Source organism: Pinus tabuliformis, chromosome J (genome assembly GCF_031772625.1).
Source record: "Pinus tabuliformis cultivar Carrire ecotype Pingquan chromosome J, CPIR1, whole genome shotgun sequence".
Classification (NCBI taxonomy): domain Eukaryota; kingdom Viridiplantae; phylum Streptophyta; class Pinopsida; order Pinales; family Pinaceae; genus Pinus; species Pinus tabuliformis.
The window spans coordinates 1225705656-1225729933 of record NC_142295.1 but is presented as its reverse complement, the minus strand read 5'-3'; the positions used below and the strand labels follow the sequence as shown (position 1 = coordinate 1225729933).

At 39.6% G+C, this 24278-nt stretch overlaps 1 protein-coding gene across 5 annotated transcripts in view; it reads left to right on the top strand.

Moving 5' to 3' along the window:
- The first annotated feature begins 18512 nt into the window (after window positions 1–18512).
- Window positions 18513–24278, top strand: part of LOC149231552 (uncharacterized) — a 146762-nt gene continuing 140996 nt past the window's right edge. The window contains exons 1-3 of one of the 5 annotated variants that reach the window (XM_089379241.1): window positions 18513–18889; window positions 19757–19833; window positions 21973–22449. In XM_089379241.1, coding sequence (XP_089235367.1) covers window positions 22234–22449 — 216 coding nt within the window. In that variant the 5' untranslated portion in view covers window positions 18513–18889; window positions 19757–19833; window positions 21973–22233. Of the gene's footprint in view, window positions 18890–18972; window positions 19080–19681; window positions 19834–21972; window positions 22450–24278 lie in introns of those variants that run through there. The other 4 variants (XM_089379242.1, XM_089379243.1, XM_089379240.1 and 1 more) reach the window with 4 other exon arrangements.

Here is a 24278-nt window from a genome sequence, read left to right as displayed (position 1 = left end):
ATAATATTTGGACTATAAACTTGATCTTATTCTCTTGGAGCACTTCAGTTTGAGCTACAGATGAGGCACATGCAGCTGTCAGAAGGAAGTACGCTTTCTTTGTGGGTCAGTTGAGTTGTTGCATGCATGACTTCAGTTAGAACTCAATCAGTTGAGTTTGGTGGAGTTGATTGTGGAGTTGATGGAGTTATGTTCAGTTTGACTTGGTTAAACTAGTTGTAATTAGTCTAACTACAAATAGACTAATGATGAGTTGTTAAACTAATTATTAACTCATAATGCAACTATAGAATACATCAGTTAACTCAGTTGCATGTCAATGCATGTTCAGTTCAGCAGGGACAGGTGTTAGAGGATCAGATTGCTATCAGTTGTGACTATAGTTGTGCATGAGGATTTGCACAATCAAGGGATTGAGTATGCCAATGAGTATTGCCCAGTGATTGCCCAGTATTATAGCCTCTGCTCACGTCTTTCCCAGTGTGAGTGATTCTTTGGAGGTAAATACGAGTTTGGTTAATCCATTCTCATTCATTCTTGAGCAGGTATTGAGCAGTGGAGGCAGGCAAGCAATGGAATAGATTTGGAGATCAGATCTGAGCTGTATTGTGTGTAACAGGTGGAGCTGGTACTGTATTGCTTGTGATAAGCATTGTAATTTGTAATATTACATGTTCTCAATCATTAATATACAGATAGTGTGGGGTTTTCAGCTGTAAGCTTTCCCGGGTTACATACTGTGTTAATGTGTGAATGCTCTTGATGTTTTATTGTTATTGATGCTGCTATATTGATGATCAACGTAGAGGAGCTTATGTATTGTGTATGTATTCCGCAATAGTACATGATCAGGATAATCTCCATTGAATATGTGTTAAATTATTCAAAATTTCTACACTAGGCAGGGCCCGTTTGGGGGGCTCTAGCGTTAACATTTGCATTCTTCCTTAATGAAGTTTTGGGTCTTTTTGCCTGATTCCATCCTTCTTCCTTCCCTTTTTCCTCTACCCCTTTGGACGGGCAATCTCTAGCGAAGTGTCCATAGACTTGACACTTCCGGCATTTGAACGGCAGCTGTTCATAGTCCAACTTCTGAACATGCGTCCAAGGACCTACCCTTATTTTGATGGCTTCTGGTAATCCGACCTCCAGATCTACCTCCACACAAATTCTGGCGTAGTCGTACTGATCTTTGTTGTTGGCCTTGTCTATGAATTTCCCAAGAGTGTTTCCGATATGCTTCAAAGAGTCCCAGTTCCAACAATGTATCAGTAGATTGGGGAGCCTTACCCACACCGGGACCGCAGAAGGCACATCTACCGCCGGATCAAAGTCTGGCATCCATTTATTTAAATACAGCCCTTGAGGGCCCATGAAGTAGGGGCCATTTCTGAAGATGAGATCCTTGTCCTCTTTTTCTGAGAATTCAAATAAGAAGTATCCTCTTCCGAGGAAGTAAGATGTAACCTTGTTTTTGATCAGCGGAGCCCAGTTCCTAGCAACCCAATTCTCTGTTGATTTCGGGGAGGGCCAGAGACCTGTAAACTAACCGACCAGAGCACGATCCGCCAGAGATAATGCTACTTGAATCGGACCTTCAGGAGGAAGAGCGATCTCGGGGATATCTTCTAGCCTTTTCACGAACTTGGCAGCTTCCACAACTTTCTTCTTGGGCAGAGAGGCCAGCAAGGATCTGAAGGCCTCAGCGGCGAAAGACAGAGAAGGGGAGGAAGACCCCTCGGGGGGAGCCAGCTCCTCCATGGAGAGCCAGCAGATCAAACCCTAGCCGACTGCAGCCAGAAGCTAGAGCCCTCGGCGGACCCGTCCGCAGGGATCAGAGTATGAAGAGAGCGAGCGCGCGCGCAGTATTCCAGTTCCGCGGAGTGCGGATCTCGCATAATGCAGAGCCGAGCAAGCTTCAAACCAATCAATGTTAACTTTATATTAAATATTTGAAATTGACATCTGAAAAAGACAATAAAATATAGTAAAAAACCACGTAACTAAAAACAAAATTATTGAAATACTTATCTTTCGGTGCACAAAAAAATAACTAAATAAAAAATACTATTAAATCTACACCATAATTTAAATAAATTATTATTTCAGTTCTAACACTAAGTATCTTAATTTTTTACTCTAAAATCTGGAAAAAAAAAATAGAATATAATTTTATATTTAATTTCTAAATGTTTTACCCATAGACTTTTTAAACAATTTAATAAAATATATCATCTTATCTTTCCAATCTCTAAATAATTTAAACATATATTCACTTTCTAAATGATTTGATAATATATATATTCTTATATTATTATTAGTGGTTGATCTGTTTATAAATTTCATCTACACCATAAGCGGGTATTATAATGCAATAAGTACATAGTATAATTTTTTAATAGTTTTTTTTTAATATGTATATTTTCTTGTTAATCTGGTTAAAAATTTATAATAATTATTGAAGTTGTAAATTCTAGTTAAATGCTTTGATTTATATATTTAAAAATAGAATTTAAGTAATAATTTTATTTTTTTTAATGAGAGGAATTAATATTTAAGATTTAAGTTGTTTCATACTTCTCACATGAAATGGATTCTAACTATTGCCATTGTAATTTTTAGATATCTATTTATGTCATTCGTAAGGGCAATGTAAAATTATAATTTTATTTAAATAATTTAAATGTTTTGATTTATATATTAAAAAATATAATTTAAGTAATTTTACAAATAATTATAAAACTAATTTCTAATAATAATTACTAAAAAAATATAATTTAATGTTAAAAAGAATATGATATCTTGTCATGAAAATGCTATATAATATGAACATTAATAAGAGAAAAAATTGAAAAACTTTATAAAAGGAGTATATCTATATATAATTTTTATTTTTTTAATTTAATGTATGATTTTCATAAAATAATAATTTATTTTTAAATATTTTAGTGAAGGAAAAATTTTCATTTTTATTTATAAAGAAGAAAATTATATTTTGCAAGTGTACTATTGTATATTAAAAAATATAAGCATCAAAGATAATGAATGAATAAATGAAATTTTAACGTCCAGGAGACTAGATATAGTCTATGAGACCATTAACTTCCCTGCTTTTTATCTTTTGCAATTCAATCCTCTTATTATTCAAATTAATGATGCGCTGACCCAACCTTCTAAGAGTCCCCTCAGTGAAAAGACAATGCCAAGGAACCGTTGTTAATATACTATTGTGACTGTCTGTGATGTCTCTGAAGGCATCACATTCCAAAATGAAATGTTTTTCCGATTCCACTACCCTAGAAGTGCAAAAAGTACACACTCGCTCTTCAAGCTTCTTTAGGCCTTTTCCACCAGCGTGTTTGGCACTGGAGTTGATGAGAGTTAGTTCTTAATTGAGCCATAAGAATCTTTGCTCTCCTTGGAATGCTACCTCCAATGTACTTTTGTTGGAGATCACGCATGGGGTTGAATTTTTGAACATAGTACTTCTTCTTTCTACCCAACTCTTTTCCCCATATATGCTTACAAAATTTCTCCATAACATAACGCTTTAAACCCTTTCTACCAAAATAACAAATTTATTTTTTTATAAAAAATATTTTCAAAAAAAACACATTAATAATTTTCACATAATATAGTTTTTCAAAACCAAGATGGAAATTCTAATAGATAAAAAATAAATAATTTAATAATATTTTAATATATATTCTTATATTTATTAAAAATAAATAATAAAATTAATAAATAAAAATTTATTATTTGTTATTTTGGTTCGTCTATGTTTTTATCAAATTTTAATACTTCTTTCATATATATATAGATAGATAGAATGATTTTTTTTTTTTTTTTTTTACTTCAATATTTTTGTTATTTTCATTTTCATTTTTATTATTATCGTTTTAATATCTTTATTATTTCATTGGTTTTGAGAGTTTTTTATTAAATAATAATTTTATTTTTAAGTTAAAATATTATTTTTTAATCCGTTGTAATTTAACTACTGTATCTCTACCCTATTTATTTACAATCTTATACCTGTCTTTTCATCTTAGTGAAAAAATAAGAAATTCAATTTTATTAATTTTTTGAATAATCAATTTATTTTTATTTTTTTTTTAAGAAAAAAAAACCATTGTATTAATATAGTGAAAAATACAATACATATGTACGATCAGATGTATCCTATCATTGATCATTGTTTAGGAAAAATAAATTGAAGTCATAAACAACCGAGATATAAGTTGTCTGCATATTACATTCAAAATTTGTAAGAAGCATAAATATATGAACCCATCATATGTTGTGGTATATCTATACAGTATCCCACTATAAAACATTATTGTACAGGATTATTCACTCCACATCAGCAACGCTAAAAAAAAAAAAAACTTCTATGTGCCAATAAAGAACATATCCTGTGCAGTCAAGAAGCTTGCAGTATATCATCATGTTAATATTCACAAAATCACAAAAAAATAATTTCCTTGTATTAGTAGACAATTATTCGGGCAAAGGAAGCAAACCATCATCCACTTTGTGTTCATCCATCACAATCTCAATATGCATGTCGTCTAGTTCATCCTGTAAACCCCTCTTTGACATACAATCTGCATTTTGGTTATGCTCTCATCCTATGTGATATAGTGTTGAGTCCTTTAAATTATGCCATATGTGCTCTATCTGGCATAGCCAACCATTCAACATAGGTTGTTTAATTTTGATTTTACCATGAATGTGCTCAATAGTGGTCCTAGAGTCTCCATATATATGAACACTGGGAATATTGAGAAATGTAATAAACCATAATAATCTCCATAAGGCCATCACTTCTACCTTCATATTTGAACCTCTACTGGCTCCCTAGTGTACCAAGAATTCTTGTGCCTCTGAAAATTTGATCCAAAATCCACATCCACATATGCCCCTTTGCTCCGCCCCGTCAAAAAACCCAGCCGGGTATGTAATCTCTGGACCAGGTCTCTTCTCTGCAATTTTTTTAGGACCACTATTCTGTAAACTGCCAATCATATACCATTGCTTAATATTGTCCAGCGTCTGTACAACATCTCCCATGACATTTTCAAAAATAATTTTGTTATGTTTATTCCATATTTCCCAGAAAATAGCGAGGGGTACCATACGCCATGATGGTTTTTTATTACTCCACCAAACCAAACAACTCTCAATATTATCAAAGCGTGTGTAGGGAAATCCCACATACTCGGCAATGTATTCCTAGATATGTATAGGGACTAGACATGTTAGAAATAGATGTATATTATCTTCACCGGCATGCCTACAAAGTACACAATATGTTGGCTCCTGCTAATTTCTCTTTTTCAGTGTTCCCATATTAGATTCTTATTATGCCATACAAGCCAAATAAAAGCAATCATTTTAATAGGCATCTTGGTTTTCCAAAAGTTGTAAAACTAGCATACCTCAATAGATTGTCTCTTGTCTACAAAGGGCATTGTATGCATCTGCCACCATCACACCCCCAGCTTTCATCTTCCTAGTCCATGTAATATGATCTCCACCCGCATCCCAACATATACCAGACATTTTTATAATCTGCTTGATATGTTCTCATTCTTGTGCCATCCATCCATCAGTCCTAAATCTCTAGCATTTTTCCATATTGGTATATGGCCATATCATTCTTGAATCACTTGATTCCAGAAAAATATACCCCTCCCGTTTAATTTCTTTATTAGCTCCACATAAAACATATCATGACTTTCGGTTCCCATAATATGATCCAGGCCCATAATAATATGATGTCCCATACACAAACGCCAACACAAGTTCCTCAAGAAAATGTTCTTAATTTTACATAAACTACGCCATATTGCCGAGCCCACAGAGACCCCGATATTACCACTGCGCATCCACATAGTAAAAGGTTTATTCTTTAAGTATTTTTCCCTGACTATACTACCCCATATGCCAACGCCGAATATAGCCCTCCACAACGTTTTCAGCAGTAGTGCCCATCCAAAAAGCTTCGGGTTTAATATACCCCAACCACCCATGCGTTTTGGCAGGGTTATTTGTTCTAGTCTAGCCAGATGGTATTTGTGGGAGCGAGTCGTCCCCGACCAATTATATTGTGCCATAAGTTGATTTAGTTTATGTAGAATAGCATCAGGGAGATGATATAAATGAGCCCAATATACTCCCAATTGTGTAATAATAGCTTGAGTGAGTGTAATCTATCCTCCCAAGGAGAGGCATCTAAATTCCCAACTAGTAATCCTTTTATAAAATTTATCTATCAGCCACATCTAGTCCTGATTTCAATATCTACCAGGTTTGATATGAAATCCCAAATATTTTATACCACCTTCCAGAGAGACCGCCTCAATCCCAAACAGATTTTGTATATATGCAATGTCATCCATGTTGCAAGAGCCATATAAAATGGAATATTTGAGTACATTCATAATAAGTCCTGATGCACTTTCGAATCTTTTGAAGATTTGAGATAGTACATACTAGTCAACTTGCTTAATCAACCCCATAATCAATACGTCATCTACAAAGAAGCTATGTGAGATATTGATATCTCTGCCTAGGACCAATGCCCTGAAATCATCAGTCTCAACTGCTTTTTTAATCTTCAAACTAAGGTTGTCCATTGCCAATATGAACAACAACGGTGAGAGGGAGCACCCCTGCCTGAGCCCTCTCCCAGCACCAAAAAATCTTGTTGGATATCCTTTGATCACAACAACATAACAGACATTTGTGACACATGCAATTATCCATTCTGTTCCTCTGTTTTGTATTCCAATTTTATGGAGAATCATCCTCAAATACCCCCAGTCAAGGAAATCATATGCCTTCTGAAGGTCCACTTTCATAATAGTTGGGTTTATTTTTTTTTTCATGTATCGAATGAATGCACTCCTGTGCAATCGCCGCCGCATCATGTATCTTCTCGTCTTGTAAAAAACCATATTGCTTCGGAGAAATGTACTTCGATAATGTGTCCTTTATCCTGCTGGCAATCATTTTAGATGTAATCTTATAGATAAGATTACATAAAGATATGGGTTGATAATCAGAGAAAGAGATCAATTTGTCCTTCTACGAAATCAGAGCAATGTAAGTTGAGTTGATATGTGGATGAATATACCCTCTATCTCTCAATTCTTGCACCATATTCACCAGATCTCCCTTGAAAATGTCGAAACAATGTGAGAATAGTTCCACTGTCTAGTCGTCCAGGCCAAGACTCTTATCACTCTTCATGGATTTTAGAACCCCCCAAATTTCTTCCTCTGAAACCATCTTGAATAAATTGTTGTTATCTTCCTCATTGAACATATGTGGGTACTCCTCTATCCCCCACATTTGGTCTTCAACATTCTCATGTTCCCTGCGGCTGTAGGCCCGCTCAAAATGCAGAACTGCCTCACTGCTTATCCCCTGTTGTGTTAGGTGTCTATTGCCCACGACGTCAACAATTTCACATATATAATTAGCTTTTCTTCGATAGTTAGCATATCTATGGAAGAATTTTGTGTTTTTGTCACCTTCTTGTATCCATATTACCCTACTCTTAAGACGCCATGTCGCCTCCCTGTGTTGTAGGATTTGCTTCCTCTTCTGTTCCAATGTGTGAATTTTGTCCCAAACCACCCTGGATAGTTATTGTGTTAATAACTGAGGTTGAAAGAGAATACAGAGCCTCTGATATCTCTATCAATTCAATTTTCTGTAATGCATTATGCTTGCGCTCCCAGATTTTAACCACCTTCTTTAGGGCTCAGAGTTTTTCCAACATACGCATCATGTGGGAAGAGGAAGTTGAAATGTTCATTTCCCAATTGTCCCGAACCAACTTGTCAAAATCGGGGTCCGCCAACCACACCCGATTGAATTTAAAAGGAAACCCAACACGTACATCCCCGCGGCACCAGCCAAGAGTGATAGGCCGGTGGTCTGATATGAAATTGTCTACAATGTCCGATTGGACAAACCCAAGTCTCTCGACAACTTGCTCCTGGAGCAAAAAACGATCCAATCTTTTGGCCACATATGATCCGGACTTAAACAGGAACACAACAAATTACAGAGATAACCATAAACACAAATATGCAGCGGAAATAATACTTCATTTCATTAATGTAAAATACTGAAATATGCTTACAAACAGTAATGGAAATAAACTAGCTAGGGCGATGGTAGCTTATCTCTGAGAAGAGATGTGGTGGCTACATGCCTCTGAACTGTGTTACAATGAGGCTCAAAGCCCTATTTATCGTTGAGAAACAATGGAAAACCCTTAACATTCCAAAACTTAACCCTAGAAGATGAAACGCCAAACTGTGGGCCCCAATTGGGTAAATTGGTACACCAACTTCCCGACGTCATAACTTTGGCATATGATCTCTGTTTGACGTGTACAATAGCTCGTTAGAAAGATCTATTCGAGCACTACCACATGGACCCATGTTGCCCCAAATTTCCCAAAAAACGTCGTTTAGGGCCTCAAAACGGCTCCTGAAGTTCAAGACCCGAAAAACTGCTAAAAATAGTAAGTTGTGCTACAATTAAGGAAACTGAAAATGCTGAGAGAAACAATGGTGGGGGTCCAGGTGGACTTGGCAGGTGGCCACCAATATCCACCTGGATCATTCCTCCCCCCTTAGGAAGCAATGGTCCCCAATGCGTTGAGTTCCTCCATGAGATGAGGAAACTTTTGCTGAACTTGTTCCCTGGTGAGCCACTTGCCCTGGTGAAGGAGTTGGCCTACTTTGACAACTCGATACAGTTGGATATTCTGTTGGTGAGTGTTCTTGATCTGTGTGTCCATCATCCGATCAGTTGCAGCTTGTTCCATGCAATCTGGATTTAATTCTGTGGGTGTGAGTTGTTCTGCAATGTCGGATGTGTCTAGCAATGGTGGAAAGTATGGCCGAAGGCGGTCCACATTGAACACTGGGTGCAGGCCAAGGAATGGGGGAATGCTGAGCTTAAATGCATTGTCTCCCATAGCCTTAGTAATGGTGTAAGGACCGTATCGGAGTGGTCTCAGTTTCCGATAGGCTCCAGTAAGGCGTTCCTTTTGCAAATGCAACCAGACTTTGTCACCCACTTGAAACTTGTGTTGCACCCGATGTTGATCATGTCGCTGCTTGTACTTGGCATTTGATTTCTCCAGAATTTCATGGACCTGCTGGCGAATATGTTGGATGCGCTCAATGAAGCTGGTGGCCTTATCTGTTTCGGACTGGACATGAGCTGAATTTATGTGAGTAGCTGCAAGTGGCATGGCCATATCAATGGGGCGTAGCGGCTGGAATCCCAAACCCACCTGAAAAGGGCTATGGCCAGTGGAGCTGTGAAGAGCTCAGTTGTAGCTGTGCTGAACATAGGGGAGGCTCCCGTCCCATGTGCGTGGATGCTTTGAGTTATACATGCGCATAATGTGCACAATCATCCTATTGACAACCTCTGTCTCGCCATCAGTTTGAGGATGGAAGGCTGTGGACTTCGTGAGTTTGGTGTCCAGCATTGACCAGAGACTGGACCAAAATGTGCTGAGGAACCGACTGTCCCGATCTGAGATGATAGACTATGGGATCCCAAAGTGCACCCACACTCGTTCAAAGAAGAGTTTAGCAGTGGCTTCTGCTGTGATATTCTTCTTGTAGGCCACCATAATGGCCATCTTCGAGAACCTGTCGACGACCACAAAAACACAGTCATTTCCATGCTTAGTGGAAGGAAGGCCTGACATGTAATCCATGGAGATGGATACCCAAGGTCAACTAGGGGTAGGAAACGGGGTATAGAGGTCGTGCTTCTTGATGGTCGGTTTGGCAATGGCACAGGCAGTACATGATATGATGTACTTCCCAACATCTTGTCGAAGATTCGGCCAATAGAAATAATTTTGCAGTACTGCCACTGTTTTCTTGATCCCAAAATGCCCAGCAGCCCGACTGTAGTGTGCTTCCCAAATCATCTTGGCACGCTCGCTTGAAGGAACACAAAGGTGACCCAGGTGGCATAACAGGGCATCCTGGAGGTGAAAATCTGGAACATGCCGACCCTCCAAGAGTGTCTGGTATGTGTGGCCGAATTCTGGGTCGCTTTTGTAAAGAAGTGGCCAATCAGAAGTCTCATGCCCACAAGAGTTGAGCACGGTGGTTAACGCCATGATCGGTGGTCGACTGAGGCAATCTGCAACATTATTGGTGCTGCCCTTCTTATACTTGATATTCAAGTGGAACTGTTGCAGGTATGTAGACCACTTCTGATGGCGATCATTCTGCAATTTCCCTTGGGTTTGTATGAACTGCAGGGGTCGGTGGTCTGTGTAGATGACCGTTTCCTTCCCCAAAATGTAATGCTTCCATTGTCGGCAGGCCTGTACAATGGAATACATCTCTTTATCATAAGTGGGGTACTTCCGAACTGTGTCTAAAAGTGTTTCACTGTGATATGCCACTGGATGTCCATGTTGAGTAAGGACTGCCCCAATAGCATAGTCAGAGGCATCTGTCTCGACCTTAAATGGTTGTTGTAAATCTGGTAACGCGAGCACTGGTGCCGTGCAGAGGCGATCCTTCAACTCTATGAATGCCTTCTGTAGAGATTCAGACCAAAAGAATTTTGCTTTCGCCCCTCCCTTGGTGACTTGACTCAAGGGCCAAGTAATATGAGAAAACCCCAACACGAACCTACGGTAGAAGTTGGCAAGACCTAGAAAGTTGTGGAGCTCTGTTAGAGTGGTTGGAGATGGCCAATCTCGAAAGACTTTGATCTTGGCTGGATCCACATGCACCCCCTGTTCATCAATGATGTATCCCAGATACTGAACCTGGGTCATGCCAAAAGTGCATTTCTCCAAATTGGCACATAGCTTGTGTTGCCGCAGTGTTTGGAGAACCTGTAGGATGTGGTGGAGGTGCTCTTCCCAACCCTGGCTGAAGATCAGAATGTCATCCAAGTATACCACTACAAATGAGTTGGTGAATGGCCGCAAGATGTCATCCATTAGCCTCATGAAGGTTGTAGGAGCATTCGTCAATCCGAAAGGCATAACCAACCATTCAAAAAGGCCCTCCTTGGATTTGAAGGCAGTCTTCCACACATCGGAGGGTTCGATTGGTACCTGGTGATATCCTGACTTCAGATCGATTTTGCTGAAATATTTCACCCCCTTTAGTTGGTCCAGGAGGTCATCAATCCGCAGGATCGGGTACCTATTACGGACAGTGATCTTGTTCAGCGCCCGATAGTCAATACAGAGTCTCCATGTCCCATCCTTCTTCTGTACCAACACGATCGGGCACCCACAAGGCGATGAACACGGACGGATGTGACCTTTCTGCAGGAGCTCCTGAATCTGCGTCTTGATTTCATCGTTCTCCAGAATGGAGCGCCGATAAATTGGTCCATTGGGTAGCGGCGCACCTGGGGTCAGATCGATGGAGTGCTTGACCTGACAGTGCAGAGGAACCCCTGTGGGGGAGGTGAAGATGTCCTTGTACTCCTCCACGATCTTGTCCATCTGTAGTTGTCGCGCAGAGGGGCCCTGTCTGGAGGCCGCGGCCACCGTCTTCTTCTTTCCTTGAGGGCGTATCATCAGGAAAACAAATTTCCTGGTTTTTGAAATGAGCTTACTGCATTGTTTTGCAGTAATCAAAGAGATGGCGGTAGGTGGTGCTACCTCTGGTATCCTATACAACTTATTTCCCAATGTAATAATAACAGCACGGGGCCTTGATTCATACACAACATGTCGCTTCCACAAGTATGGTTGTCCTAATAATACATCACAAACTTCAAGGGGAGCAATGTCACACAATACCTCATCCGTGAAGGGCTTGATGTTGTATGGAAGGTGACACTGCTGGCTCACGCGAAGATCTCGTCCTTGGTGAAGTCACCCAATGGTGTACAATTGTGGATGTGTTGTGGTCGGTAAGCCCAACCGCTTCACGACCTCTGCCGAAATGAAGTTCTTTTGACTCCCGCTATCAACAATGAACTGTATCGGGGAGCCCTTTACCCACATCTGGGAGTGGAAGAGACGCTCCTCCTCCTCTGGATCTTCGGGTTCATTTTTCTGGATCTTGGCGGTAGCAACAGTGGCGTTGGGATCCGCATCAATGATCTGCTTTCCTTTGTCATTCCCCTTATCAAGTTATGACTCAGAGTCGGAACATGCATCTGATTCTGAAACCTTTAGCTCAGCCACCAGTGACTGCTTGGCCCGACACTCACTTGTGTTGTGAGTGGAGCTCTTATGGAACTCACACCATTTTCCCGTGTCCTTTTTCGGCTTCGCGGCGCTGTTCTTTGCTTGCAGCTTCGGTGGGTTGTCTTGGGCTGCCCCGCCTTGGCTTTGTCCTTTGTTCTGTGGTTTAGGGGCACCTTTCCCCTGCTTTGGATTCGCAGATCCAAAGTCTCGCTTCTTTTGTTTAAACTTCTGCTCGACCTTGACGGCATATCGGTATGCTGCGCCAAGTGAGGAGATGTTCAGGAATTGTATTTCTTCCTGGATGTACTTGTGCAGGGAGCCACGGTATTTGGGTATCAAATGCTGCTCCGAATCCTTGATACCCAACTTTGTGCGAAGGATATGGAAAAAATTGGTGAACTCTGGCACGTCTTGGTCCCTTCCCTGCTGCAACGTGGTCCACCTTATGTATTCATCCTCATAGCTTCTGACAGGGTAGTATTGCTCCTTGATGGCATCCCAGAATGAATTCCAGGTGGGTGCGGCTGAAAATAGTGAGCCAATACTTTCATCCCTCTGCTCGCAGTAGGTTTCCCACCAGTCCTTGACGTGGGGAGCTGCTTTGAGAAGAGCGAAAACAATCTTTTCCCGACTCGAAAATTCATGAACAAAAAAATAACCCTCTAGCAGATTTAACCATTTATCTACGGCAACTGCGTCTATCTGACCCTCAAATATGGGGATCTCAAAATTAACTTGTACCTTAAAGGGCGTGGCGTTTCCAGAGTAGTAGCTGGAAGCCGATGCGTCGCTTCTGGGTAGTTGCTGAAGGATTTGGGCAAAGCTATCCATCATCGCGTTCCGTTGTCGCTCGAGGGCTTCTTCGAGCAAGATTTTGATGGGATCTCCTGCCCCCTCGTCTTTCTTCTCATCCGGCATGAGAGGCCGTCGGGATTTGCGAGGCTGGTCTTGCAAAGGTTCGACCAGTTCAAACCCTAACTCCTTTATCTCGACCTTGTTGGGGACATGCAAAGAAAAACAGAGAAAAAACAGACCGCTCTGAGACCACTGATCCGGACTTAAACATGAACGCAACAAATTACAGAGATAACCATAAACACAGATATGCAGCGGAAATAATACTTCATTTCATTAATGTAAAATACTGAAATATGCTTACAAACAGTGATGGAAATAAACTAGCTAGGGCGATGGTAGCTTATTTCTGAGAAGAGATGTGGTGGCTACATGCCTCTGAACTGTGTTACAATGAGGCTCGAAGGCCTATTTATCGTTGAGAAACAATGGAAAACCCTTAACATTCCAAAACTTAACCCTAGAAGATGAAACGCCAAACTGTGGGCCTCGATTGGATAAATTGGTACACCAACTTCCCGGGGTCGTAACTTTGGCATATGATCTCCGTTTGATGCGTACAATAGCTCGTTAGAAAGATCTATCCGAACACTACCACTTTGGGAGGCAACATGGGGCAATATGGATCCATGGACCCATGTTGCCCCAGATTTCCCCAAAAACGTCGTTTAGGGCCTCAAAACGGCTCCGGAAGTTCAGGACCCGAAAAACTGCTAAAAATAGTAAGTTGTGCTACAATTAAGGAAACTGAAAATGCTGAGAGAAACAATGGTGGGGGTCCAGGGGGACTTGGAAGGTGGCCACCAATATCCACCTGGATCAACATAGTTGCTACCTGTTCTCCCGTTGTCCCAGGTCGGCGTGGTCTTACAAGGACAAATGTCAATAAAGTTATAATCAATAATGATATATTTTATCTGAGCAAAAACAGGATCTGATCGTCTATTACCTCCCCATACCTCATCCACACCAGTTGTACAGTTCATATCCCTCGCCATGATCATAGTGGTCATTTCAAATATTTGTGTAGCCACTAGCTTTCGCCAGAAAGAGCCTTTATCCCTATACGGGGCATAGATGTTCAAAATGTGTATAAGGCTGCGCAAACCTCTAATATTACCAGCAAAGATAATACCGTCAAAGCAAGAATAGGCCTTCATCTTGACCCATTGGGGGTCCCATAAAGCAACTAGTCCCCTAGAAAGGCCATTTGCATTAGTGGCCGCCATATACCAGTCAGGTAACATCTTTCTAAAATATTTTATCACCTGGTTTGCTGAATGCATGGTCTCTTGCAAAAAAATAATGAAAGGATGGGTTGAATAGAAAAGTTCCTTTATGGCCAAGTGTTTATGGGATGGTCCCAATCCTCGAATGTTCATTGACAAGATGTAATTCATGAGGGTCCGACAATGGGCTGCTTTGCTCTAAATGCCCATGGAGAGGATGTTGAAGCAATGGGGACATTTGTCAAGGAATGGGAGGTGAAAGATTCAAAAGGGATATTCCAGGGTCGCCCTCGAAAATGTCTACTATCTCGGCGTTTTTCTTGTCTAACCGTAATGTTTCCCGTTGGTGTAGGGCTAATGACAGGGGATGTGGATCTATATAGCTTGTGGATGGTGAGCGTGTGTAAGTCCAGTGTCTTCCGTTGTAAGAGAAACTCTAGGTCACTGTCTAACGAATTGGTACACGAGGCAACAGGGGAAATGGGAGAAATGGGTCGGTCTATGCAAGGTGGAATTGTGTTGGGAGTGGGGTGTTTTTTAGGGGAAGGAATATAGGAAATGTGGGACGTGGAAGGGATCTCATAAGGTGACATTTGAGCTGGAAAAATGAAGGTAGTGAGTGACTCAAGGTGAGATATAAGGGGGATTCTATCCGACAGAGTCGGGGAGTTCACCCCCGTTTCCAAAGTGCCAGAATCCTCTGATGTCTAAGAGGAAGATTGAACCAGAATAGGCACAAACTCAGCACTAATCAAAGGAAGAGAATTCCTAGCAAGAGAGGTAGGAATGTTATGTGGAATACCTGTATGACACGTAGCCATATCCGAAATAGGAGACCTGCGACGACTGGCCTTCCAGATATTCGGTATTCCGCTAGCTTTGACTCTTTCATCACCTCTCTTTCGTCTGTGGAACATATGATGTCCTCCCCTCCTGCGTGGACATTGTGCCATAAGGTGGCATATTAGACACAGGAAAGGAACGCCCCAAAAATCCATACGTCGTTGTAATTGTGTGTCCTCCCACTTAAGCTCAATATGATCCGAAAAACTACCACAATAATCCTTCTCGATCAAGATCCAAGCAATTCTCTTATCCTTAGCCCCCAGACACTATGGATCAACGTATACAAATCGGCCGATAACATTTCCAATATCCATCAGGACTTGCATAGTCCAAAATTCAATAGGTAAACCTGGTAATTTTACCCAGATAAGCTTGTTTTTGGGCGTCTCCTTCAGGGGATTGAACCCAACATACCATGCATGCAATGCTAAGAAACTACACCCCTTTATCCACATAATTTGTTTAATTTTAAGCAATTCCTTTTCACTGAGGAAGTGGACGTTGTACCAACCTCCCATCAGTGTCACCACTGAAGGCATATACCCTAGCAACGATTTCCACTTCAAAGCAATCCAATCCCGCATCTCTCCCTCACTCAGATCAGAGAAATGCCATTTACCCACCAACGCCCTTTTCCTCAACCTGGTAACTCTTTCAATAAGCACATCGTGACCGACACATAGCATAGGAGCCGGGGTGGCAATATCAATGGAATGTTGTTTGTTTTTGTTATGTCGATGACCAGCCCCCATTCATGCACTTGTACACTCATTGATGCATGTTCACCACCTGGCCTTCCCAAAGGAGTCATTTCTGGGCACCATGTGTGCGGCTGTGCTGGCCCACCATCCCATTTAGATCCTGTGCCATGTGGATACTTCGTCTCTGCCTCCATCGTGGCCCGGATGAAAGCTTTTTCTGGTGACATTCGAAAGGGTCTATCCGTAATGAGTGATTAAAAAGATTCAAAAGGGTCCATCCGTAATGAGTGATTAAAAAGAGGACAGATCCGGCACAAATATGATCATAAATAGCAATTAAGAACCGACGCAAAGATGGTCATAAATAACAATAAAGAATCAGCGAGTAGTTAGGTCACAAACACCAGCGAATCCAACAATACTTCCACAAACACCAGCGAATCCAACAATACTTCCAAACAAGAATGTTTTGGGATTGCAAGTGTTCAGAAAATCCACTGCATCATATAAATAATACCAGCCATACAAACACCCAGTTACGACACCGTCCCAATGTACCCCAAATATGTATTAAAAGATGAAATGATAATATAAAAAATATATATAACACCTGCAGCTGCACCACGTATTCAATTTGAAATAAAGTCTGGAACAGAAGTCAGCAGTGGAGTAATGTGATGTGGACGCAAGTCAAATCACATAAACCTTCATCCTACCAAGTGTAAATTTAAACAAGAACCAGTGGATTAGTCAGACCGGTCATCTGTAATAAAAAACCGCCCATAAAACCATTGAACCTTCACAAGGAACAGGAAGCGGGTGGTAGCAGAGCCAATCGTTGTAGTGAGACGTAAGTGAAAACTGAACCAGATCTATAGCTTCTATCCTGCTAAAGTCATGGACATCCAATTAATATACCGGCAATCTGTCATTAAAACCGAAAGTTGTCATAAACATCCCTTGCAGCAGCAGCAGAGCAGCAACAACATTCTCCCATAAACTACCACCGGTTACATACATGGAAGCCAAACTCCTTGCAGGGTCTACAGATAATGAAAGAGCTCGTCCACCTATTCCAGAGAGTACAGTAATTCTCAGTACTAATACAGTTACCTTTCTTATGTGGTATGTGAGGGCAGGCCAGAGAAAAGAGGTCAGTCCAAATTGGCATCTGTCCTCCTATGACCAGTTGGAAAGTGAGTTTTAATGATGCAGTGAATAATGTAGGATGCAATAAGAAAAATCATCAGAATCTGGAAAGACTCAGATAGAACAAAGGATATAACGCAGACCAGAAAGGTGCCGGGCATATTAGCAATCCCAAAAGCCAGAGAACCTAGACCCAAAAACCGCTATGTCGAAAAAAAACCAGGTAATGGCAAGTAAATTATATCAAAAAGTCAGGGATCAAATGACTGCACCATGTGTGACACATAAAAATAAAAAGATTATCAGACAATAAAACTGCCAGTCAGTTCTAAAGTATTTCGCATACTATGCCAAAATAACAGAAGAATTTGAATGGTTTGTTTAGACTTAGCCAATACTTTACACGGTCTTCAAATGCTTGAAAACATTGCGAAGAAGCCAGCCTGCCTGAAAGAGTGATCAATATCAGAAGAAAATGTCTCGATTTCTTATACATTAAAGTAGGCCGAAATTGCCATCCAGCGCTGTATTTTCTAAGCAGCCGAGAAATTGCCATAATCCAGGGCTTGAAGGCTGAGTTATTTAGCCTGAACCAAGTTCCATCTTGTTGTTATGGTGTAATGATATGCTTCCTTAAATTCAAATGAGGTTAAGCATGAGTAAAGCATCAGTTACAATTTTCCTCAAATTGTGTAAACTTAATAATTTAAAACTACAACTTAAATATTTTTTACCCCAATTTCAAATAAACCTGACTGAAAAAATTATTTCAAAGAAGCATTACAAATCTAAAGAAAAATTATTTCAAAACAACATTACAAATCTAAAATTTTAAAGTACCCGCCATCAGATTCCCTGCCATCTTTAAATTGAAAAACGATTTTGCGATAGAAACCTTTGTAAGGCTGAATCCAGAAATATAAACCACTGTATATGATACTTATCGTAAAAAGTTTTACTGTCAAAATTTTATATGTATATATACAATTAAACGAAGGATTTATCTTTCAACAAAGTTTGGTTTTCCTGGGTTAATTCCGATTCTTGAGTGTGATTTTCCCTGTTTACCTGTCTGTACTCAGAATAACTAATTGCAGGGTCGGTTTATATTTTGTCTTGAATGTTGGATACATTTTTATAAGACGTGTTTTTCCCGATATTGACAGGTTTTTGTCTGGAGATGTGTATCTTTACTCTGGCCTGAAAAAGTAGGTCGGAGACTCGGAATAACTTGTCAATGAAGATTATTGAGACGTTTATCGTAATAGTACCCTGGGGCCTCGGCTGATATTTTGGAAGGCCGACATTCAAACATTGCCGACATTCAAACATTGTGGTATTTTAGACCATTTAGATATGGGGGATCGTGGCAAAAGACCAGCCACTCTGACATGGGATAGGATGGCCCATTTGTTGATTTTGAAAGGTAACTTTTAGTTTTCCAATTACCTTGTTCGTCAAAGTCCACTGAACTGTACATACAATAGAATAAATATGCCGTCCATCTTGACATAACAATTCTACGCGTGACACAGCACCGTCCGCCAGACAAGGTCCACAATTATCAGCATTATCAAATTCATGAAAGAAGCTGATGGTTAGGGTTTTTAATGAGCGGCGTGAAAATAGTATAAAATACATGCAAAGGAAATACGATTGGGCAGCTTACGGCGTCAATATTTCTCATAACTGTTCCGTTGACGAGACCAGCGTAGAATAGAATCGAATCATCGATTTTCATACCGTTGGGGATTCATGAAGGTGGAAAACTTTTCAAAATCTGTGGCCGCAACTTGTCCGCAAGTTCAGGCTGCATTATGTGAAAGGTGAAATGAGAGAGGATGGCAAGTTGGCAACTGTAATGGATGGATTATCCGAGAAAAGCTGTAAGAATTTTCGTTTGTTTTGTTAAATATTACGGGTTTTCAGTTGTTTTAATTGCAACGTCGCGTGATTTTCGTATTCCCTTTTTCTGGCATTCATTTTGATTTCTCCTCCATTTCTTGGACGTAAATTTTCAATAAGGTCATTGTTCCGTCGAAGAGGAATCTATCGATTAAAAACTTGTGGGTTAATGTAAGCAACTATGGCCTCCTTAATATAATCTATATGGTTTTTTTCTTCTGAAAAAAACTATGGCCTATAGGAACCTCTGAGATTTGATACCTTAAGAAGAATGAATCTCTGCTACTGACATTTGCCTAATTTTGTCCGAATTCAGAGTTAGGGAGGCTAATAATGTGTATTAACGGTTACTTTAGCTTCATTTTGCGAATTGAGGGCAAGCACTGGAAAATTGGGATAATTTTTGTTGCCATGTAATTTGCTTTGATTCTGATGTGGGTGAACTAAGTAGCATAGCGGAGACTGTAAAATTCTGCAAGAATCGTAACACAATTATTCATTCCTTGCTTCCTATTGGACTTTGGCTCTACAACGGAATACATATTCTGATTATATCGAAGGCCTTTGAATTTGTCACATCACACCTCGTAGGATTGCCTGATAAATTGTTGAGAGAAAGCGACCTAAATCGAATTTCAACTTTCGGTTCATGGCATCATTTATAATACCTCTAGTTTTGTGCTAATTGAATCGAATTTGTAACTGTGTTAACAAATTTTGCCTCTTATTATAATACCTCTAGTTTTCTTGGATTGATTGGTTAAGAAAACCAGGGGCCTTTGCCGCTCCTTGTTCTATTTGGTTTTGCACAGGATTCTTTTACGCTATTATCTTACTGGATTCTGCAGGCAGCGGATGGCGATTTACCGGTAGCTTAACGATTTTTCGGACTCGAGTCCGATTAAGCCCATGAATGCGTACATCAGTATGAATTTCTCCTCCATTTCTTAGACGTAAATTTCAATGAAGTTTATTGTATACATTTGTAGGTTAATGGAAGCGGATATGACGTATAAAACCTCCAAATGTGTATAAGAAGAATGAAACTCTACTGCCATTTGCCTGATCGAATTTAAAGTTGAGGAGGCTGACAATGGGTAAATAACGGCTAGATTGGCTTCAGTTTGCGAATAGAAGGCAAGTACTGGCAAAATTTTGATTGTTTGTGTCCCCACTTAAACTACCTTAATTATGATATGAGAGTAAAATAAGTAGGAGGGCGGAGGCTGTCAAAATCTGCAAGAATTGTAACACAAATTTTCATCCCCTGCGTCCTATTGGACTTTGGTTCTATGACCAAATGCATACTGGTTATCTGGAAGGCATTTGAATGTGTGATATCGCCCCTCTTTGTATCGGTTGATAAATTGTTGAGAGAGCCGAACCGAATCGGACTTCAACTTAGAGTCTAAGACATTATCTCCTACTTGAATTATGGTGATTGAATTTAATAACTTCTTATTATAATCCCTCTAGTTTTGTTGGATTGATGGGTTAAGGAAAACACGTGCCATTTCCCAATCCTCGTTAAACTAAGATCGGTTCTTTTTGGCTCTCTTCAGGATTCTGTTCTTTTTGGCTCTCTTCAGGATCCTGTTATGCTATCATGTTGCCACAAATCAAATTTTTATAGATGTCCTGTTTTTCCGATTTCTAACAATATCTGAAATTCGCTTTAGGGATTTCACAGGTCAAGTAATTAATTTAATATGTCAGCGTAAGACTTGTGCAGACTGCAGTAAAAGTTAAATCTGTCACGGATTTCAAGACAGCACAATCACTAGTTCAAATTTTCAATTCTTATTGTTAAAACTTAAAACATGTCAAGCTAATTTATTACACCGCACTGTGGATAAAAGAATGCCAGATTTTTCATAGAAGAATCGTGATTTGATGGAAACAGCTTTGTCGTGTAACTTTTCAAGAAGCAAATAAGCCGTTCAGTCTGGCAGAAATTATTGGATATGACCATCCTGTTTGCAGCCAGAATGTCTATTTTCCAGAAAGATATAGATACTCTTCCTGTTAGAGCCGGTATGGGTATGCCATCTCTCCTTTTGTAGGCAGAGGAGTCTCCTATGTCCGTCCTACAATGTCTGCCTCTGTAACTCTTGATGAATCTGATAATTGGTTTTTAATGTAACATAAGATACATTTCGAGAAAAGGGAAAAGTGAGAAATGATATTGATTTCTGATATCTCTAAGCAATATCCATCTTACTTCTGGCTTATCCCAGCACAGTTGTGCAGGTTATAGATGTGGATATGCAGCATATCAGGTTTCTGGCTTCCCCATATTCAGGTGGCTCTACGTTCAGAAAATAAATGTCATTTGGATTAAATTCAATAAATGTTGTAAATGTCGTTTGGATTAAATTCAACAAATGTTGTAGTGCTCTAAAATCATCTTGGAGAGTGAAGTTGAGAGTGAAAAATTATCATGTAGTGTTTGGAAATTGGACCTATTTTGATTTGACAGATAAGCCACTCATATTTTGTCGTTAGAAGTTAAGATTGTGACAAAGAAAATGGTACTGCAAAGATGAGAAGATCTGTTTTGAAGATTGCCATTATCCAGTCTAATATTCCTCATGGTCTTTGCCAACAGGTAGGTTTTACAAATGTTTGTCACTGTGTTAATACGCCTACAATTACATTAAATATAACAGGCCCTGTTCTGGTAGCTATTACTGTTAAGGACATAGGGTCTTGAATCTCTTTCATCAAAGCATAGTTTATGGTACTCTTCCTGGTTTGTACAGGATATTGACCTATTGAATATCAAGTAGTTGTTTCATTTCAATGTTAGGAGAAAGCTGCCTGAAAAGTCAGCTAAGATTAAAGAGATATCATGAGCGATAAGTTGGTTTTTATCTCAATATTTTGTTGTAGTCTTAAAGATTGAAACCATTAGGCCTTTTCGATCTCATACTTATCAACAATCTTGAGAAACTCTTCGCCAGTCACTTCTATTTTGGTTTATTTTTCTGCTAGTTGGTTTATCTGATATAAATTGAGTTTCACAATCACCTAGTACTTAATGATTGCGTCTTGTGCTTGCCAGATCTATGGGCACCCCCAGATCATTTCTTTCAAAGCTTGGATTCAGAGATGGTGCACTGCTTCTTATTACTTAAAGCAAGAACAAAACTGAGAATATCAGATATCAGCTTGAGCAGACTAACAACCTAGGTTGAGTTTTGAATCTGGAAGCCAGGAGAAGGCCTTGGAAATAGATTTCTCACAATCAGCAGGTACTTTAAACAGTTGCATTTCATAATATGTAGAATGCATAGTGGGATAAACAGAGGACAAGTACTGCAAAATGGGTTTTGAGACCCAGCTTCTGTTTAGAAGCATGGTTGGAGGATCTCTGAATGAAGACAATGATAGATCTACACATAGTGTTATAACAATGGATTCTACATCACGACATTCTGGGATAGCTGAACTAGAAGCAGAACTTGAAGCGGAATTGGAGCTCATGGAACAGAACTTAATTGCTGAATACTCTTCTGACAGGACATTTTCAGATAGTGAGGTAAGCAACAGTAAAACCATTTTGGGTTGGTCCTATCCTACTATTCCTGCTCCAGATGGTAGTGCAGTTAATTTATTCTGATGGCTTCTCTTCAAAGTGGTTTGGAACTTTTTCTTTGTGGATCATGTGTCTCTTTTTTGCTGCCATGTATTTTGTGGACAGAGGTATAATCTTGCCCTTTTTTGGGCTATTTTTTGCAAAAATATATGCCATGCCTACTTGATCACCTTCATCCCTCATCATATTCATCATCTGAGAAAGAACATACATGTATTCCCTTTCTTCCCTCATCATATTCACTGTCCGAGAAGGATCATCCATGTATTACTTTTCTTCATTATCTCGTTATTTGTTCTAATGGGAGGTGCTGCTACTGTCTCCTCAGCTTTGTTCTTATTCTAAAACAATGGTCTTCTTTGAGGCACCTGAGGTCTCTGTTGCTGTGGCTTATAAGCTTGAGATGATGAACTTTGTCCTCTTTCATTCTCGGGACTTTACTCAATGTTTGCAGCACATTGGTCAATATATCAAATTTCTTTGTTCTCTTGTCTACCTTGTCTATTGTAGAGTCAGAAGTAGGTGTCTTTTGAGCATTTCCTGCATTTCTCTTCTCTGTATGGTGATTCAAAACCAGAAAATCCTTCTAACATTCTGGTTTATAGAAGCAGTAAAAGCAGATCTCAAATTTATCTATTCTTTTCCCTCAACAAGAAATTGAAATGAGGCATGCATATAAAATCAATGTTTTAAAACTTGGAATTGGCCTTGGAATCGATCGAGGGTCAACTCAGACTCCGACTTGGACTCAACCATGACTTAGACCAATTTGACTTCAGTGACTTGCTTTACTTGAAAATACATAAAATATTTATTTTTTAATGGAAAAAATATATTTTAAATGTTCCAATCCATTAGAGACAAAATATGCAAAGTCTGATCATGTATATATCATGTAAGGATGAATATATAAAAATGGCACTAACTGCAATACATGATCAATCATCAAACTTATCACCACTGCTAGAAATGGGATTTTTAGCATGAGCTACAAAATCATACTCTTGCTCAGTCTAAATCACAACTCTTCAAAACTGCTCCAGAACTCCAAATGCTTGCAAATGCTCAATGAGAGAGGTGTGAAGTAAATAGAGGCGGGGAGGGAATTTTTATAGTTCTTTTGTAGGGTTTAGGGTGCTAGGAATTAGGATTTAGGTATTCTATTTTAAAAAAAAATTGATCTTTCCTGAAAAGTGCACCACGGTGGAGTCTTGGACCAACTTGGTTGAGTAGGTATGGACTCAACTGGGTTGGACCTGTCTGGTGCCAAACCAGTCCCTGAACCAAGCAGAAGACCAAGCTGACTTGGTTTGGGATCAACTCAGTCAACTCAGCTGGGTACGTGTCTGAGCAGGCCAAGTTTAAAAACAGTGTAAAGCACTAGGGCTGTGGCATCCGCTGGCCTGATTTTGCAAGAGGAACCATTATATAGGTTTTTTTAAATCAGCTCTTGAGTTTCTTGACTGTCTCATTTTCCTCCTTATTCCTGTCAATTCAGGAAACAAAAATCTATTTTTGGCAATGCCCCACTCATCCTTAAATGCCTTTTCAAATGCCTCCCAGATTGCAATGCTATCTATTGGCATGATTTGGTACCATGTCCTAGCATCATCGTCATAGGTTTGTACAAAGTTACAAACTGCTTCATAACCACACCCTTATGTTCAACTAAGCAATCATCAACAAACTTATAGCATGCCTTGACCTTCAAATGATCTTCAGCGGATATGGCATTATTACCATAGAATTTAGGCAGCACTTTCCTATAATTG